The following is a 20,101-nucleotide window of genomic DNA, read 5'->3' on the forward strand; positions in this document are numbered from 1 at the left end:
GGTACAGAATTCAGCGAGCACCCAGGTACCTGTTTTGGTAGTGGACCCAGCATGGGAAGACCAGTTGCTTTTTTCCCAGGAGCCCATCTGCTCAGATCCCTCTCCTTGGGCACGGGGTTCTTTTGGGGTAGCCATATCAGGACACAGGATCCGCTGAATGGGGGCAAGGAAGTGTGACTCTCTAGACCCCCATGGTACCCCCCGCCCCCACAGCCCACACCTTCCTTGCCAATGCATTCCGCCCAATGAGAACCCTCCCCTACTGCAATAACCCCCCAACAGAGGTCAGCCTAACAAATGGTCGCACCTCTGCTGTGACACCCTCCCCTCCCCTGAGGTAATTCTCTCAACCCCCTTCCCTCACAGTGCATCCGCCCCCGGAAACGCCTCTCCCCAGCTGGGAACCCTCCTCTCTCCAGCAACCATTCCCTCGAAAACCTTCCCTTCCACGGCACTAATCCTCACCACCTCCCTGGCTGCCCCGCTGCAGTTATGCCCCCACACTTCTGCCCCTCGACTCCTCTTATCCGTACAAATGCTTCCGGTGACACTCCGCCCACCCCATACTCTGAGAGAGCCCTTGTTAGGCTATGAACATGGCATAACTAAGCAATGCTCTATGCAAGACCGATGGTGTGGGGTATCACTGGAGAGCTTGTCGTGTACTATGGTTATCCTAGTGCTGTGCATGTATTATTTTTGTAGCTAAAGGTAGGAATATAGCCCATGTACCAATTCGAACTGTGTTTACACCTGGGGTAATACAATCAGCCTGGATGGGCCATTAGGGCAGGGGGAGGGGGTTCAGGGCCACTGACCCACATAAAAATCAGCTGGGGGGGGCCACACACCTGAGAAGCAATACATAAACAAATAAATTACATGGCTCACGACTGAAAAACAACCAAAAAGTCACTCCCTCATTCTCCGCACACACCAGCCGCAGAGCCGAGAGGAGCCAGGACCAGTAGATTTTTGTGGGCCCCTTTAAGCTCGGGGGTGGGGCCAAAATGGGGGGTTCAGTGTGGGAGGGAGCTGCCAGGAAGCACACTTGGGGTGTGGGTGGGAGGGAGGGCGCAGGAGCAGGCTGGGGGTGGGGGATCTGGTAGAAGTGGGGTGCATGAGTGGGTTGGAGCTGGGGGGGGCCTAGGGCAGGAAGGGGGCACAGGAGCAAAGTGCGGGTGAAGGAGGGTGAGTAGGAGAGGTGTAGGAGTGGTCTGGGGATGCAGGGTCTGGGTGGTGGTGGGTGCTTGCTTGGCACAACACATGTGGCTCTCGGTCTCCCACTAGTCCCAGGCACCAACACCCCACTGCTGGCCAATTCTCACCACTCAGAAGAGCAGGAGAAAAGCCTCTCCAGGCAGCACTGTGCTCTCTTAAGGTACCACTGGTATGCAGAGCCCAGAGCTCCTGCTGACTGCCTACAGGCAGGGCCCGTGGCACAGCTCTGGCCCTGGCTTATAGCCCACACACCCCACCCCGCTGTGGGCCAAATGCTGGGAAGGCGCATGTGGGGGTGGATCCAGGCAAGCTGCATGCCGGATCGGTTGTGGGCCAGGGGTTCCCCACCCCTGCATGAGGCGAAATGATAGGACTTCGAAGCGGCTAATCTCCCACCTTCCTGGGATGCCGCTCTAACCTTGACGCTTGGCTGCGTTGACGCTGCAGGGGTGTGTGATCTTGTCCCCTGGTGCAGTCTCCATCTGGAACTGCTAGTATTTTGCCGCTAAGGGGCGGTGAGGATCAAACTGAGAAACAAAGGATTCCTGCCAGATGTAAATCCTATTTAAGGCAGGGAAGTGAGTTAACATAGATTATTTTTTCACTCATTCCTCAACCAGAATAACTGCTGGAAGCATCTAAGAAACCAAGACAAAAGGAGTCGGGAGAAAAGAGCTGAGCCCAGGCTGGAAAAGGTGTCTGGCCAGTGAAAGAAATACCTAAAAGAATGTTTAGTGTGAGCGATTACTACTTGTAACCAGTTTCCTTAGTATGTTAACTGAGCGTGCACATTTGCTTTATTTGCTCTGTAATGTGCTTTGATCTGTTTACTCTCCCTTGTACTGACTAAAAATCTGTTTTGTAATTAGTAAACTTGGTTTTGGTTTCTCTAAAACCAGTATAGGAAATTCATAACTGGGGGCGGGTGGTGGTGGGGGAAGGGGCTGTGCATGTCGTCCTCCACACTGAATTTAATAAGCTCACGCTAAACCATTCTCAATGCAGCACAAGCCAATACGATTTTGGGTTTGCATGCCAGGCAGGGGCTCGTACTTGACTGCTGGGCAATTCCCTAGCTCAGTCTTCCCAGGAAGAGCTAATTTCAGCCTACGTCTTTCTGCAGCTGGGTATGTCCCTACTTGCATGTGTGCACTAGAGCAGGGGTGAGCCAAGTGGGAGGCAGCCCCCCATGCGGGGACATGACGTTTTGTAAGGAAGGCAGAGCATGACGGGCTGCTGGGTTTAAGGCTCATCCATCTCATTAAACATGTTGAAATATGTTCCTGTTTTTATGTATTTATATTCACATTTCTATACCAATTAATAACATTTTTACATTCTACAGACTTATTTTCTTACATGTGCCAAGAGGGTTTTGGGTTTTTTTATCATATGAACATAACTGACATTTCCCTTGGTTTGGATTACATTATAGAGGTTGAGGGGGACAAGTCTGGGTCTGCGTTGATGCCACCCTGTTGTATGACCCAGGTTGGTAAGAGCCAACAGGTGGTTGTCTGTCTGCAACACACACAGCTGGGAGTAATTTACGTGCTGAAGACTGTGAGCAGTCCAGGCTGGAGGCTGCAGTGGAAAGACTTTGTAAAGGGCACCCCAGGTGTTGAGACGGAGGTGACAAAGCCCCTTTCCCCCACCAGTACAGCTCTTTGGTATGTCACATCTTCCCTCCCATTACAATGACCACCGCTGCACCATCTCTCCTCCATTGGGATAATCTCTTTGAAACCCCAGCCCTCCCCGGAGACAATCCACCCCAAACTCACCCCTCCACTGAAATACCCCCTGAAATGGCTTCCCTCCACTGCAACAATCCCTTCACTGTGACAACGCTGTTGAAACCCCTGCCCTCCACTGAGATACTGTCCTCAACAGCCTCCCCTTCACTGCAACAATCTCCGCAGACACTGTCATCTTCCAGTGCAATGATCCCCAGAAAACCACATCTCTCCAGTATAAAAATCCCTCCTGCAATGATCCCCTCTTCTAATCCCCTCCAAACCCCTCCCCTGCTCTATGATAATCTGCCCCCAAACTCGCCCATCCATTGTAATAACCTCCACAAAACTGCTCCTTTTCTGGTTGTGCCCTTGACACATCTCTCCTAAACTGCACTACTCCCCTTCAAACCTGTTTCCTGCACCATGATTAGCCCCCAACACCCCTTCCTCTCCAATGCAATGGTACACCTGCAACAATCCCCTAATCTCTTTCAAATCCCTCTCCTCCACGGCGATAATCCTCCCTGACCTCTCCCCCTTCACTGTCATAATCCCTTAGCACGGCAACAATTCCATGGATTCCCCTACTTCACACTGCAATAATCCCCTCTAAACTCCTTCCCTCCACTGAGATAACTCCCCCACTACCCTTCCCCCCACTCCAGTAACAGGTCCCCAAACCTTCCCCTCCACTGCAATAATCCCCTAAAACCCCACCTTCCACTGCAGTAATCCACCCTAAAATCCCACCCCTCCACTGCAATAATCCCCTAAAACCCCACCTTCCACTGAAATAATCCCCCTAAAATCCCACCTTCCATTGCAATACTACCCTTAAATCCCCACCCCTTCGCTGCAATACTCCCCCTAAAATCCCACCCTCTATTGCAATAATCCCCAAAAACCCCACCCCTTCACTGCAATACTTCCCCTAAAATCCCACCCCTCCATTGCAATAATCCCTCTAAAATCCCACCTTCCATTGCAATACTACCCTTAAAACCCCACCATTCCACTGCAATAATCCCCCCAACACCCCACCCCTTCGCTGCAATACTCCCCCTAAAATCCCACCCCTCCACTGCAATAATCCCCCTAAAATCCCACCTTCCATTGCAATACTACCCTTAAATCCCCACCCCTTCGCTGCAATACTCCCCCTAAAATCCCAAACCTCCACTGCAATAATCCCCCTAAAACCTCACCCCTTCGCTGCAATGCCCCCCTGAAAATCCAACCCCTTCACTGCAATAATCCCCCTAAAATCCCACCTTCCATTGCAATACTCTCCCTAAAACCCCACCCCTCCACTGCAATAATGCCCCTGAAAGCCCACCCCTTCGCTGCAATACTCCCCCTAAAACCCCACCCATCCACTGCAATAATCCCCCTAAAATCCCACCTTCCACTGCAATAATCCCCCAAAACTTTATTTCACTGTGCTAATGCCCCTCCCAGCCATCCCGCCACGGTTCTAACCTCCCCTCTCTCACCTTGGCATAGAACTTGCGATTGGAGCAGCGATACTGTGCAAACTGGCAGAAGGTTTGAAACCACGAGGCGTCCGGGAGGTCAGAACAGATGGGGCCTAGAAACAGGGTGAGAAGGGGCGTCAGCAGTCACAAGGTCCAGGGAACTTGCTCCCCAAGCCACAGGCATACGGACTGGATTTAGCGCAAGGGCACCTGTTTGGTTGGTGTGGAAGAAAATGCTGAGCGGGCACATGGAGACCCAAAGCACCTCATTGGAGCTGAGCTGCAGCACTCTGCGCCATTAATACTCAGGCAGCCTCCTGCCTGCTACACATGCTCCTGTTAGAGAGGTGAAATCCCAATTAATTGGTTAACTGGTTAAATGGTCCATGTACCAGTTAACTGCTTACGGGTGGGGTTATGTGCGTGGCCGGCCAGGCCGCTTCAGCCCAGCTGGGATGAAGCAGCCTCCCCAGCCGCCCCCTCTGTCCAGCCCCCACCCCCACCCACAGCGTGCCAGAGACCTGCGCTGCTCCAGCCTGGCTGGAGCTTCTCTGACCACATCACTGCTGCAGGTGTTGGGGTGCTCCAGTGCTCCCAGAGCAGCCCCAGGCCCTGATGCACCACGTGCTGGGGCACTCCAGCCTGGCTACAGCAGCCCCCGTCTGTGGCGTGCGGGGGGTGTGCTGTGCTCCAGCCCAGCCTCTCACTTTTCAGCACTGGGGACAACGGTTATTCTGGTCTCCTCGCCCTGCAGAGCTGGGGTGAGCTCTAGGCACAATTCCAGGGAGGTGGAGTTGCACAGCTGAAAGTTCTGCAGCCACTGCTCATCACCCTGGATGTACATCATGACGTGATCCCACCACACAGCGCTGCTTGTCTCCTGAGCCCAGTACTGAGGTCCACCGTGTGCAGCCAACCCACAAATGCCAGCAGCAATACTGAAATTTTGTGCCCATGGAAGACAGCAGGACAGACACCTTTCATCCATTCTCCATTTTGCAGCTCATGAAATACTGCAGGACTAGCCACCCTGTGTTCATAGCACTCGTCACTGTACTGGAGAGCAGTGTAGGGGCCATGCTGTCAGGCAGGCAGAGATGGCAGGCACATGGTTTACAAGGACCAGGGGCAGTGGGTGAAGGTGCTGCTTGCGGAGGTAAACTGCCCAGCCTGTGGCCCTACCCATACTCCACCCCTGCTCCAGACATGCTCTGCCCCTTCCCACTGCCCTGCTTTTCTCTCTGCTCACCCTTTCCAGCCAAATCCCTGAACCCAAAGTAGCAAATGGCATCTGGGGGGAAGAAAACAAACTCTTGTAAAATTTCTTTTTAAAGAAAATGAAGCATGTTTTCCACTGCAATGCCAGATTGTGAAGACGACATGAAGACGGTATCTCATTACAAGCACTACACTCAGGAGGAAAAAATGTCAGTCACAGGGGTTATATTTTATACCTTGCAGTACGTCAGGTTTATCTGCAAAAAGTTTGTAACAAGGGTACGGCAGCTGTCCTGCTGAATACAGCGTTAAGTGTTATGGAATATGAAGACGATGATGCGACTCTTCTGTTTTCCATTTGCTTAACCACTATTGCTAAGATTATTTTATGTATACTCAGGCCATCATAATCATTCCAGATTACTATATACTTCACACCCTGAAACAAAGACATTATTTTAAATTAATCAGTCAAAAAGTCTCATTGTGTTCATAACAAAGTTCATTGCTTTTAGAAAAAAGGGACGCTAATTTATTATGTGTAAAAAAAGGGACACTAATTTATTATGTGTAATCTCCATAATAGACATTTGAACGAAATTTTACCATAGGTTTGTGCTGAAAATATGTTTTCAAAAATTTTAGGTTAACAAAGAATTTTATATCCTACTGAAGCACTGGTTTTGGTGAAGGGCTCTCTTAAAACTATTTCATCAAATAGTCAGAAGTAAAGGAAGGGAAACTCATTTGTCTAGCTACCTGGCAGAAAGGGATGTTGTCCCTTTAAGAATTCTCTTCAGTGAGGGAGGATGAAGGGAGACGTTACAGATGGGATGGACAGAAAGAACAGGAAACTTTGGAAGCAAGTTTTTGTACCATCATAATTAAATTAAAATGGAAAGAAATTGCTTAAAAAACTGTATGCAAATCCAATGCAAATCCAAACATTTAAGACTAAAGCTGAACACTCAGATTGTGCATCTAAAAAACCTATGCAAGGATTTTTTTTAGATATGTGATTGTATAACCATCATCAACAAACTAATGAAATATTTAAAGTGAATTTTAAACTAAGGTCCTATGAACATATCACAGTAATGCACAACTGGCTTAGTCAATACATTCAGAAACGGGCAGTATATACCTCTGGGCTGGCACATGCCTGTTAATGGCTCCATAACCACTCAAGGGCTCTTTCACAGGTTCAGTGTTATGCTAACAGGGCTGGCAAGCTGGAAGCATTTTCACTTTTCAGCTGCTAGATCCCCTCTGGAGGAAGATTCACCAGGCTGCCTGCTGTGGGAGCCTGCAGCAGTGGTCAGAACAGGCATAGGAAGAGGGGAGAGGTTGAGTACCAAGACCCAGGGCATGCCTTGCCTTCCCTTCCCTCTTATACCTGCCGCCCATGACAAGGACCGTGGAAAAACTGCAGAAAACGAAGTCGGAAGCCCATGGAATGCTGGCACAGAAAGAACTGCATCATGGGACAGTGAGCATTACCCTTTGATGCACTGCTATCTGTGCCTGGGGCTCCCAGAGGCAGAGGGTGAGGGAAGGTGGCAAGTTGCAAGAGCTCCAACTGTGGACAAGGAGCATTGTGTGGACGTGTACAACTGATGCAATTAACGCAGCTTGTGACCGCTGGTGTAATGCAAGTCAGCGTAACCCTGTAGTGTAGCCAAGGCTTTAATAAAGCCGGGGTGACAAACGGGAGACGCACAAAGGGCCGCGTGCACCCCAGCAGGAACGTGCCCTCGCCCCTGCGCACGTGGTCAGTGCTACGGTGGGGAAAGCGCCGCAAGGTGGCACCAACACCGTATGGATAACAGTGAGTCTGAGGGGAGTCTCGCCCCCTCCTGGGAGTGGTGCCGCCTGAGATCCATGTGAGCAAGAGCCGCCTTGCCCTAACTCACGCTGCTAAGGGCCGCCCGTCTCCAGGGGAGGGACTCCCCACCCTGCCAGTTCCTCCAGCAGCACCGCGCCGTTTCCATGTGTCCGGGGGGTGGGGGGGGCAGGACTCCCCCCCGCACTCACTGGAAGTGGCTTGGTGCTGCCAGAGGAAGAGGCAGGTGGGGGTGGAACAGAGGCGGGGCAGGGCCCTTCCCTGGGCTTGGGAACAGCACATGGCTGGTGCCCCTCCTGGGCCTCCCTCACCAGTCACCTCTAAATAAAACAGTGGGTGAGGGCTACTTCTTAGGGCTGCCCTGCAGGGAAACTGACTGCTCTGATTACATAGTTATAGCAGCATAAGACTTCATCTTGATCGTGACTCATGGCCCTCTTGCCTAGGTCACTTCGGTGTGGGAAAAATGAATGACAACGGACAGCGTCTCCTCGAACTTTGCACGTACCACAATCTGTGCATCACAAACACATTTTTCCAAACCAAGCCACAGCACAGAGTGTCATGGAGACACCCACACTCCAAACACTGGCACCAATTAGACTTGGTCATCACCAGACGCGACAACCTCAAAAATGTCCTCCTGACACGCAGCTACCATAGTGCCGACTGCAATACAGATCATTCGCTTGTCTGCTCCAAGTTCAAGCTGAGGCCCAAGAAGCTGCACCATTCTAAACCAACTGGAAGGCCCCGCACTGATGCCAGAAAGACGGCAAACGCGGAAAAAGCCGAAATGTTCAGAGTGACCCTTGAGGAGAATCTGCACAGCAGCCCTGGGGGTGCTGATGCAACATCCAGATGGCAGCATGTGAGGGACACAATCTACACTACGGCCTTGTCGGCGTTTGGAAGAAGAGCTGGAAACACAAACGACTGGTTCGAAGCTAACTCCGCTGAGATGATTTCAGTCATCGAAAAGAAGCGCGCTGCACTCCTGGAGTACAAACGCTCACCGAGTCAGAGTACCCAGCAAGCACCCAGAATAGCCAGAAAAATAGTAGAGCAGATAGCCAGGCACTGTGCCAACAGCTACTGGCTTAAGCTATGCAGCAGCATCCAGACCTGTGCTGACTCTGGTCATCTCAGGGGAGTGTATGAGGGCATAAAGAAGGCAATGGGACCCATCCAGAACAAGACGGCACCTCTGAAATCCAAATCTGGTGAAGTCATCACTGACAAAGCCAAACGGATGGAGGGCTGGGTCGAGCACTACTCTGAGCTGTACTCATGCGAGAACGCTGTGGTTGATACAGCCCTCAATGCCATCAAGCTCCTGTCGGTCATGGACGAGCTGGACCAGGAACCAACTGTGGTCAAATTGAAGAAAGCTACTGACAGCACTGCAGTAGGAAAGGCCCCAGGCCAGGATGGTGTACCACCAGAGGTAATCATGTGTGCCTTGGACACACTCCTCGAACCCCTACATGAGCTGTTGTGCCTGTGCTGGAGAAAGGGTGAGGTTCCACAGGATATGTGGGACGCCAACATTATAATCTTGTAAAAGAACAAAGGAGACAGAAGTGACTGCAACAATTACCGTGGAATCTCCCTCCTATGTATCACTGGTAAATTGTTCGCTCGTGTCATCCTCGGCAGACTCCAGAAGCTCGCTGAGAGGGTGTATCCTGAATCCCAGTGCAGATTCCGCGCTGAGAGATCTACCATTGACATGATCTTCTCCCTGAGGCAGCTGCAGGAGAAATGCAGGGAGCAGAGGAAGCCACTCTATGGCCGTGTCTACACTAGCCAAAAACTTCGAAATGGCCATGCAAATGGCCATTTTGAAGTTTACTAATGAAGCGCTGAAATACATATTCAGCGCCTCATTAGCATGCGGGCGGCCGTGGCACTTCGAAATTGACGCGGCTCGCCGCCGGACAGCTCATCCAGATAGGGCTCCTTTTTGAAAGGACCCCGCCTACTTCGAAGTTCCCTTATTCCCATCTGCTCATAGGTATAAGGGGACTTAGAAGTAGGCGGGGTCCTTTCGAAAAGGAGCCCCATCGGGACGAGCCGCGCGGCGGTGAGCTGCGTCAATTTCAAAGTGCCACAGCCGCCCGCATGCTAATGAGGCGCTGAATATGTATTTCAGTGCTTCATTAGTAAGCTTTGAAATGGCCATTTGCATGGCCATTTAGAAGTTTTTGGCTAGTGTAGACGTAGTCTATGTCGCCATCATCGACCTGACCAAGGCTTTCGACTCAGTCAGTAGGGATGGACTATTTAAATTGCTCCACAAGATAGGCTGTCCACAATGGCTACTCAGGATGATTCAATCTTTCCACGAAGACACGAGAGGAACCATCCAATATAATTGCACATCATTGGATGCCTTCAGCATCAGGAGTGGTGTCAAACAAGGATGCATCCTTGCTCCAACATTGTTCAGGATCTTCTTCGCACTCCTCCTGACGCAGGCCTTTGGATCCCCAACAGAGGGCATCTTTTTGCACACAAGATCTGATGGGAAACTGTTTAATCCTGCAAGGCTGAAGGCTAAGTCTAAGGTGTGGGAAGTGCTCATTAGAGACGTGCTGTTGGCAGACGACGCTGCTGTAGTGACACATAGAAGGCCAGCTGCAAAAACTGCTGGATCAGTTCTCCAAAGCACGTAAGGACTTCGGGCTTGCCATCAGCCTAGAGAAGACAAACGTACTTGGTCAGGACATTGCTGAACCTCCATCAATCAGCATTGACAATGACATGCTAGAGGTTGTCCAAGAGTTTACTTACCTGGGGTTCACCATCACCGACACCCTGTCGCTGGAGTCTGAGCTGAACAGGAGGATTGGAAAAGCAGCCACAACTCTGTTCAGACTTAGCAAGAGAGTGTGGAACAACAACAAGCTGTACACTCACACCAAAATGCAAGTCTACAGAGCCTGCATCCTCAGCACCCTCCTTTACGGCAGTGAGTCTTGGACCTTGTATGCCCATCAGGAAAAGAGGCTGAATGTCTTCCACTTGCGCTGCCTCAGGCGCATTCTTGGGATATCATGGAAGGACAGAGTGCCCAACAACGCCGTCCTCAAGCAAGCTGGAATTCCAACCATGCACACCCTCCTCAGGCAGTGGCGGCTCCGCTGGCTTGGCCACGTCCACAGGATGAATGATGGAAGGATCCCAAAAGACATCCTGTATGGCGAGCTCGCCTCTGGCAAAAGACCTCCTGGACGCCCCCAATTGCGCTACAAAGACGTCCGTAAGAGGGACCTCAAAGAGGTAAACATTGACCCAGATAGTTGGGAGGAGCTGGCAGACGACCGCAGCAACTGGAAGCAGGAACTTCACAAGGGCCTTCAGAAGGGCGAGATGAAGGTCAGACAGCTGGCAGAGGAGAAGCGAGCCTGTAGAAAGGACAGCAAGGACCTGCCAGACACACACTACATATGCAGCAGATGCAGCAAGGACTGTCACTCGCGTGTGGGCCTTCACAGTCACAGTCAACGCTGCAAATGATGATCTTTGATGGAGTTATGAAGGGCGCGATCCATAGTCTACGCAGACTGAAGGAGTCCTTGGAGCAGCATATGACTTCACACGGGTACCCGTTATTGCAGAAAAAGAGAGACTTTTACCTAGAGCGGTGGTGGATTCTCCATCCCTCGAGGTTTTTAAGTTCCAGCTTGACAAAGTCCTGAGTGGGATGATTTAGTTGGGGTTGATCCTGCTTTGGGCAGGGGGCTGGACTCGATGACCTCCTGAGGTCCCTTCCAGCCCTAGGATTCTATGATTCAATTTCTCTTGAAAAGCTGTTGAGAGACCACCTTCACCTTCCCTCTCCTTTCTTTCCTTTTCCCTGCTCCCAGCCACAGCTACTCCGCACATAGCAACTGACCGACTGATGCTCCCCCTCCAGCCAAACACACAGCAGGAGCTCTGACCCTGGAGGCTTTGGGGTGGGGTGGGGGTGGAGGCAGGGGTGGCAGAGACCAGCCTGGGAAATCCAAAAAGAAAACAAAGAAAGAAGAAGTGCTCTGAGAGTGGCAGGGTTACCGTATGGAAAAGAGGACACCCCTGCAAGCGAGTGCATCTGTATCAGTATCTACCAACTCACGGGGTATTGACACGTTATAGTAGATGTAGCACATTAACACCATGTGAATTGGCAGATGCTGATACAGATGCACTCGCTTGCAGGGGTGTCCTCCTTCTTGGAAGGTGAAATATGGTAACTTTACCTAAGTGAGGAGGGAGGTGGAGGAGAGTCAGCTGCTTGCAAAAGGGGATTCCGGTAAACTCTCAGCCTGGAGCTGAGCTGACAGCTGAGAATGCATGAACCACACCCCACCCTGAGCTCACCATGCACACCAGCCAGCACCAGGCCAGAGAGCATGGGGCGTGCCAACTGAGGAAGGGGTTGCCTTGGCATGGAGCAGAGTAGACCCTGCTAGAGTGCTTGAGCTGGGGCTGCTCCTGGCTTTGTCTGACTTAGCTATGTCTACACTACACAGCTGTTAGCAACAAGGCTGTGTTGACACAGCCCTGTAACTAAAAGCTGCTGCATGTGAATGCTGTTTGTTGATACTTTTGCAGGCAAACATACTTCAAGCCCCCACGTGTTACAGCTGCGTGTGCTGTGTGACAAACCTTCTGTGGTTCAGGGTTTTTTTTCCTAAGCATCTGTGAATGGCAAAAGTTTGATCAATCAATTGCAAGTGTAGGCACAGCCTAGGATAAAAATGTTGTTCTATTCTTAAGTGTGGTGCTTGTTCCGGGAGCTAACACATACATCTCAGCAGAGTCGAGTGTTCGTACGGAGACACATGCCTGGGACCTGGGACCCCTTCTCTAACCTTGGGAGCTTCCCACTTAACACTTATGTCATTCTGGAAATGGCATAAACTAAACCAAAGAATGTCAGTCTTGTTCTGGGATAACAGTATCCACACCATGAGTTATATCCGTATAACTATCTATAGTGGTATAATTATACTAGTAAAAATATCCCACACAGACAGGATCTGAATTTGTCAGCATTTACTGCTAGCAGATGCAGGAAGAGAACATAGAGATGCTTTGCCAAAATCCTTCCTAAATGCTTTGGGGAAATATCACATGCCTAAAATAAATATTAAATATGAAAGGTACATTTTCATTACATAAGATCAAAATAAAACTAAAACTATGGACCAGTATGCAGCCAGGCTGCCCCGTTAGTTAGTTTCGTCATGCACATTTTGCTCAATTGCAGGTAAAATTGTTAGAAATCATGTAAGTTTAAGCACCCAAGAAAGACGGCCCAAACACATATGCCTCAACAGTCTTGAGCTGGAATTTAATCAGGCTTTTAACATCTGCTGCAGCAGTAAAGACCCCCATCTCCCCAAAAATAAAAGAAAGCTACAAAAATGTAAAGTATTAAAAAATAGTGGAAGACATTTACCACATGCAAAACAAAGACAGACTAAGACAAGAAATAAGACCTCAATCTCCAAAGGAAGGCAAGCACAAGCAGTCCATGTATTGTGGAAAAAAGGTTCAAAACTGCAAATATCTAGAGTATGTTGTCACTTTTACTTATTGCAAGGAAATAAATCATTTTGCACAATAATTCAAACAGCACTATATAGTGAATAAAAGTCCTCTAATGTACAGTGAGAGGGAAGTGACAATGACGTGTCATCAGATGCATTTATTTTCACCACCCACTGCTTCAGGGCTGTGAAATGCAAATGAAAAAAAGATGTTTGCAGAACTAAACTGTCAGGCATCACCCAGGCACCCAGTTCAGACAAATGTCAAATCGATAGAATCATAAAAGATAGACTGACAAACTGGTAAAGCAGGGAGGTTGAAAGAAAGTTACGTGACCAGAAGACTGAAGCAGCAATATGGTTATAAACAAAACAAGCAAACTCCACCTTCACACTGACCCCATACGCTTCCATACCACACACCTCTACACTACCACCACGTAACCCTTGTACTCGGCAGGGAGCAGAGGTCATCTACAACTCTCCTCCACTTCACTTTGTCTTGGGACAAAACTTATAGCAGACACCAGAAGTTCCCAGTTGTTGTCCTTCTACCTCAGTAGATCTTCTCCCCATTTTCCGAGGTCTTCCTCTTTTGTGTTTTCCTTAGGGGTTCCATGTGAGAACTTGACAGACTACGCAGGGTGACGGTTTTCTGAGAGTGTGGCCTGGCCATCCCCACTTTCTTCTCTTGATTTGAATGTCAATTTGTTTTTCTCCTGCTCTATTCCTCATTTGTGACAAAGTCTTGCCCTTTGATATGAAGGATGTACCTCAAGCATCTGTTTATAAATGTTTGTAGCTTGTGATTGGAAGACTATTTAGTGCATGAGGTCTCACATCCACACAGGAGCACCTCTTCACATTTGTGTTGAAGATCTGCAGTTTCGTCTTTGAAGAGTCTTGAATGCAGCTGTTGCTTTCCCTGTCCTGGCACTGATATTCTTATCTGTTCCTCCATCTCTGCCCATAATACTCCCCAAATAGGTAAACTGTTCCACATCTTCCAGGTCATCCCCTCCCAGTGTGATGGGGGTGTTTTTGGACTGGTTGATCCTCATTGTCTTCGTCTTTCCCTCGTTAATGCTCAGTCCAGTCATTGAAGTAGTTTTGTCTAATGTTGTGAACTTTTCTTTCATGCTTTACAACACTGCCATTATCATTTTTTAACCACCAACTGAAGGGACCCTGCCAAAGGTGGCATTCTTTCTGATTAGATGTCAAAGTAAACATGTATTTGACATTCTTATGGGCTCCTTGGGCAGACCTAGATGTCTGTCAATGACATTTGGCTTTATCTGGTGCCAGGAGAATACCAGGCATGTCAGCATGAAGTACTAGAGGCACTCAAGGGGGTTAATGTAATTGCCGATGATAATTTGGTTGTGGAGATTCCCTGGAAGAGGTTAATACTGATCAGCACTGCTGTAGTGAAACAAACTGAATAAGAAAAAAATTAGACCAGTCCTGTCAGCTAAGCTATATATCAGTAGATCCCTGCAAATCCACAGATATCTGTGGCTATCTGCATCTGTGAATTCCAATTTTGTATCTGTGCAGGGCTCTGTATATCAGACACCTTTTAACAGCAGAGGGCTTAAAATCAGGCCCTGAGGTGGTCCAGGTCATTTCGGAATCATTCCCTCGTCACAAAACGTGCAAGACATATAGCAGTGTTGTGACATCTGTTAATTATCCAACTGATTTCCTGCCACATCTCTCCAGGGGTCATAAAACACCTGTAACTATGTGATACCAGTGAATATGGACTGAAATAATCATTGCAGCAAGATGATCAGCCTGTAGCGTGTTGCCACTGGGATGCTCTGCAACAAAGTGTAGTTATGCTCAGTCAAAGGAGTAATACCTAGCCATTTGTTTCTGCATGCACCAGGTTTGAACAGCGTCTACTGGGATGTGATCATATCCCAATGGACACAGATCACTGAGCTCTGAAATCCTTCAGCTTTCATTATCAGCTCTACATTTTCAAAAATATAAAATATTGCAAAATATTGCTGGCATGGAAAGGTAAAAGAGAATCTCCAAGGTTTATTGCAGACATGTGGCCCAGGGCAGCAGTGCCACAAAAGACAGTAATTGTTGGGACCCTTGATTATGAAATTCACAGTATATAGAATCAAAACATAAGGCCCAAAAGGCAAATGAGATCATTTAGTTTGATTTCCTGTAAATCCCAGTCCACCCAGCCAGTGCTTAATTTGTTCTAGATGGGGCCTGGAGATGACTGGAGATGTGTGGGGGCCAAGGGTGCTGAGGCGGGGTGCCTGCAGGGACACCATTTTCACTAGGGCCAGCCCTCATGACTGACATTGTAAAAGGCACTGGTCTGGTCTCATCTGGAATGTTATGTGCAGTTCTGGTCGCCTGTGTTCAAGAAATGCGAATTTAAACTTGAACAGGAGCCAAGAGGGGAGTGACTGAGACGACTGGCGGAATGCAGGGCCTACCTTATCAGAAGAGACTTTTTGGTTGGCCTAGCAAAGAGACAGCTGAGAGGCGATATGAGTGTGCTTGATAAATACATTGAGGTAAACACCAGAGCGGATGAAGAGCTATGTAAGCTAAAGGATGGTGCTGGCACAAGAATAACTGGGTATAAAATGGCAGTGAATGAATTCAGGCTGGAAATTAGAAAGAGGTGTCTAACCACTGCAGTGTGGGGGAGGGATGCTTGTTCTGGAACAGCCTCCCAGTAGGTGTTGTGGAAGCCAGCCACTTGATTAGTTTTATGGCATAGATGGACAAACGTATAAGTGTGACTGTACAATGGGGTTTCCAGTGATGGTGAAGGTGTAGGGCTTAGCAACCCTAGGCCTCACTTCTGGTTTATGTCTTATCGTCTGAGCTGTGCAAGCTCTGCTTTCAGCTGCCTGAGACAAAGGGTGTTTAAAACCTGGGACATCTATGCCAAGACAAAGCTCCTTGTATACCAGACAGTGGTTGTTCCAATGCTACTGTAGGCATGTGAAACCTGGACAACGTACAAGCATCATTTGAAGGCACTTGAGCAATACCATCAGCATTGGCTCAGCAGAATCCTACATATCTCCTGGGAGGATAGGTGCACAAACACTAGCATCCTGAAAGAGTCGAGCATGACCAGCATTGATGTCATTATCATTCACCAACAACTGCGTTGGCCTGGTCACGAGGTTTGGATGTCTGATCAGCACCTCCCAAAGCAGATTCTATTTTTGGAGTTGGAGGAAGGACAGGGTAAGTGTTGGGGGTGAGCAGAAGTGACATAGGGAGGTGCTGAAGGCACACAGGAAAAGGTTCAGCATCTGTCATCACTTGGGAGAACCTTGCCCAGGACTGTCCCCTGTGGAGATCAGCAACCCGTGAGGGGATGGCACAATCTGCGAGGTCCCACCGCAGTGCAGACAAGGAGAGGCGCAGAAGACGAAAAGAGCAGCAAAAGCTGCCCCACGCCCCTCCGACAGCTACCCACACCTGCCCCTTCTGCGATAAGACCTGCTGCTCCAGAATCGGGCTGGTCAGCCACCAACAGACTCACAAATAGGAGGGCGACAGGAAGACGTCCTACTCGTTATCGAGCAACCACCAGGCAGGAATACTGGGGTCTCTTTTCAGTTGCTGGGGTTAGTTTGTGCTGGCTGGATGGACAGCACGAGCTGGGCGCGCAGCTCTGAGTTTTGGGGGCATGTGGGAGAGGCAGCGTTTGCGTTGGGAATACGCGCGTGTGTGTGTGTTGGGAGGAGTGGTAGCGTGAGAGGCTGCACGTGGGCCTGCGTGAGCTTGTCAGTGTGCTGTCTCTGTAAGCAGAGCCAGCCAGGAGCTTGAACAGCAGTGCCAGCCCCTCACACTCTGGGCCCAGAGGCACAGCACAGCCAGACTCACCCTGATCCCTCACCCTGTCCAGCTTGGGTATACAGGTGGGGTGGGGGGGCAGCCTGATATTAGTGCTTGTCCCCAACCGCCCCCCCCGCCAGCCGGCTCCAGGTCAGGAGCAGCTCCATAGATGGAGGGAGGGGAACAGAAACAGCAACAGCAGATGGCAAGGCAGCAGGGCAGTGGGGCATCCCTACTCCAGAGGACTTACCTCCATAGCCCAGCTGCCCCCCTGCAGCTCAGCCTGTCCCTCTTCGCTAGGCACTGCCTGGCTGCCGGCAGGTCGCTGAGTGGGAGGTACCTGCAGGAAGCCCTCTTGGGCCAGCCCGCCCATCCCTAAGGCAGGTCCTGAATAAGTCCCTCTCGCTTGCTCTCTCTCCAGACCCACATAACTGAGTCTCTTTCCTCCTCTGTGGCTTCTGAATGACAGGTTCCCAGCTTGTGGCAGAAAGTCTTGTTATTAGACCCTAAGGGGATGACTTTGCACTTTCTACTATTAAATTTCATCCCATTTCTGTCACTCATCTTCAGGGTCATTCCCACACAATATTCCATTCCTCCTCTGTACTGACAGCGCCTCCCAGCTTTCTATCCTCAGCACATTTCGTTAGCACTCTTGTTTGCTTTGTGCCAAAATCATGAATCACATTAGAGTGGATAAAATTGGTCCCCAAGACCAATCGTCAAGGAACTCCTCCCTCCAATCCAGTCATTCACCTTTTAGCACAATTTGTTGCCTTCTCCTCTTTGGCCAGTTCCTCCTCCAATACTTGTGCTGAGCCCCATTTCCCTTCATTTAACAAACAACGTCCCACGTGGCATTGTGTCAAATGCTTTACCGAAGCTCAGGTACATGAGCTATACCGATCTTCCCTTATCTAAAAACAATCTGTTAACCGCGCCACAAAGGAAATCAGTGCAGTCTGGCGTGATCTGCCTTTACAACAACCCTGCTGCATTAAATCCCTTTTACCATTTACCTCCATTAACGCTCCCTTTCCTTCACAATTTGTTCTAAAGCTCCCACGATGCTAGTAAGGTCAGACTAACAGGCGTGTAGCTGCCCGAGTGAGGTCCCCCGCCCACTTCTTAAATGTGGATACATTAGCGACCCCCTAGTCGTATGGTCCTGTCCTGAAGTGATAGATTCAGTAAAACCCTTGCTGCTAGGCTCGACCTAGGCTGCACGTGCCTTCGTTGAATGTCCCTCTGTAACTAGGGACAAAGCCTGCAGGGAAGGAGCAAATGGAACCCCACATGGACATCTGGGAGTCTGCCCACCTGTCCAGCGAGGCCAAGAGGAGATGACAAACTGGGGCGCACACTGACACTTGGCAGATGCCTGAGATGGAGCCCAGCTTGCCAAAGGCAAGAGGCCATGTGCTCATGAAGCCTGAGGCAACTTTGTAATGTCATAATACCATGGGATGAGCAAACTTTTTAGGCTGCACTCTGCCCTTTTCGGCCCTACAATTAGCTGGGCCCCCTGGCCCCCCTGCTCCCCCAACCTGTGGGAGTTGCACAGGAAGGGATGTGGGTGGCGGCATGTGCTGGTGGGGGCTCAGGCACTGGGCAAGTGGTGGCTCCTCCTGGTGGAGGGGGGAAGCACTATGGGGCCAGGCCAGCTACTGTGCCCGGGGGGAGCCTGAACGCTGCGCCAGTACACTCCCCCCAGCCAGCTTGGCCCCTGCTGCCAGGAACCAGCCGCCTCAGCCTGGCAGCAGGGCAGGCGCCACAGGTGTGCCAATCAGCTCCTCCCCCAGTTTGTGCACCACTGGTCTAAAGCAATGGTCAGCATCAGCTGCAAGTGTAACTGGGGAGGGAAGGCCCTGGCTTTCGTAGAGTCCAAGACTGCTTCTAATACCTCCGTTTCCTGTACAAGAGACAGGATTGACTCCTCTGGGTTGATGTACAATCCTAAGAAGTTGAAGGTGGATTGGATAAGAGTCATATTAGATGACGCAGAGAGTCACAGAGAGGTAAACGTGTAAGTCTGTATCTTCACCAAACAAAAGAGCAGCCCTGTAGCACTTTAAAGACGAACAAAATGATTTATTAGGCGATGAGCTTTCGTGGGACAAACCCACTTCTTCAGGTCTGGAAATTCTGCTAAAAATCATGTTGGATATCACCTAAACCCTGGACCACCCTCTTACCAACCAGTTGTCCAGGCAGGGGAACATCTGACTTCCTAGTTTCCTGAGGAATACTGCTACCACTGCCAGCCACTTTGTGAACATACCTGGGGCTGCAGACAGCTAAATAAAGGGTAACTTTGCAAACTGGCAGTGGCATCAGTCTAACAAAAAACCTAAGGAATTTCCTGTGGCAGCCCCAGGTATTGTGCAAGCAGGCGGCGACCACTGACTCTTGCCAGCCAAAGCTGATGAACGGGAATGTATGATGGGATATCACCTGTAGAAGTGGAGGACTGGATCCTGTGATTCAGGAGCTCCCTCCTCACCCCGTGTCCCACTGGAGCCCAGCAAGCTTTTGATTCTAAAGCCCAACTTCCAGTCAGCTGAAGAGGATTCTCCCACTGGCACACGAAGCTGGAGATCGGTCAGGAGGAGCTCTAGGAGAAAGTCCTCAACTCTCAGTGGCTACAGCGATCTGGTTGTGGAGAGCAGCTTCCAGATCCTGTTAGAGGGCTGGCAACGGCAATAGGTCTAATGGGGAACCCCGCTTTGGGCTGATGGTGAACTGCTGGTCATATCAGAGCCCTCGGAAGCTGCAGAGAAACACATGATCCATGCAAGCCTTGAAGCATCCTACAAGAGCTCCGGAGGGCCCATGCAAAGGACCGGGGCCTCACAGCCATAGCTGGAGCAAAGTCTGCCTACCTAGGAGAGTAATCACCACGCAGGAGCTGGACGAATTGCAAGTGCTAGGGAGGTTCTGTAGCATGAGCGGTTGAGAATCAGCCAAGGCTCAGAGACTGGAGGTCAGAGGTAGTGTGGAAACCATCTTATACAGAAGCCATTTCACATCCCTTACTTCTGCACGCACACAGGAGCCTGTCCTTCCCTTGACCTGTTTGGGAATGGCTGCGAGGATGAGCTCTATGGAATGTGTTGATGAACTGTTTGGAGTTGAGGATCCAGCTCCCCGGTACCTGTTTTTCCTTGCTGATAACGGTTTCTCTTTGGAAAGTGATTTATATTTCTCTCACTAATTGCCTCTGGCACT

General features: G+C 50.0%; 1 protein-coding gene across 1 annotated transcript in view; it reads right to left on the reverse strand.

Moving 5' to 3' along the window:
- The window catches only part of ACRBP (acrosin binding protein), a 41,480-nt gene that overhangs the window by 18,620 nt on the left and 2,759 nt on the right, over window positions 1-20,101 (reverse strand). The window contains exons 3-4 of the mRNA XM_074983602.1: window positions 4,454-4,548; window positions 30-153 (exon numbers count right to left, since the gene is read on the reverse strand). Coding sequence (XP_074839703.1) covers window positions 30-153; window positions 4,454-4,548 — 219 coding nt within the window. The remainder of the gene's footprint in view (window positions 1-29; window positions 154-4,453; window positions 4,549-20,101) is intronic.

The sequence above is a fragment of the Carettochelys insculpta genome, chromosome 1 (assembly GCF_033958435.1).
Source record: "Carettochelys insculpta isolate YL-2023 chromosome 1, ASM3395843v1, whole genome shotgun sequence".
Lineage (NCBI taxonomy): Eukaryota > Metazoa > Chordata > Testudines > Carettochelyidae > Carettochelys > Carettochelys insculpta.